This window comes from Eimeria mitis, genomic scaffold (assembly GCF_000499745.2).
Source record: "Eimeria mitis Houghton genomic scaffold, Emh_scaff589, whole genome shotgun sequence".
NCBI lineage: Eukaryota > Apicomplexa > Conoidasida > Eucoccidiorida > Eimeriidae > Eimeria > Eimeria mitis.
This window is the reverse complement of record NW_013574127.1, coordinates 10,449-10,662: the sequence shown is the minus strand read 5'-3', so window position 1 is coordinate 10,662 and position 214 is coordinate 10,449. Positions and strand designations below refer to the sequence as shown.

Genomic DNA, 214 nt, shown 5'->3' with positions numbered 1-214 from the left:
TCTCGTTGGTGCTGCTGCTGCAGCTGCTGCAGCTGCTGCAGCTGCGGCTGCTGTTGTTGCTGCTGCAGCGCCTGCTGTTGCTGTTGCTGTTGCTGCTGCTCGTGCTGCTCCCTGAGGGGACCCCACTGCGCCCCTCTGGACTGGGCGCTAACAAAACGGTGCGTCGCATCCAGAAGGTGCTGCTGCTGTTGCTGCTGCTGCTGTTGCTGCTGCT

At 63.1% G+C, this 214-nt stretch overlaps 1 protein-coding gene across 1 annotated transcript in view; it reads right to left on the bottom strand.

Moving 5' to 3' along the window:
- Positions 1-214, bottom strand: part of EMH_0017080 (uncharacterized protein) — a gene marked incomplete at both ends in the record, with an annotated part of 10,924 nt that overhangs the window by 2,134 nt on the left and 8,576 nt on the right. Inside the window, 1 exon segment of the mRNA XM_013500803.1 lies at positions 3-214. Within this exon segment, the coding sequence (XP_013356257.1) occupies positions 3-214 (212 nt within the window).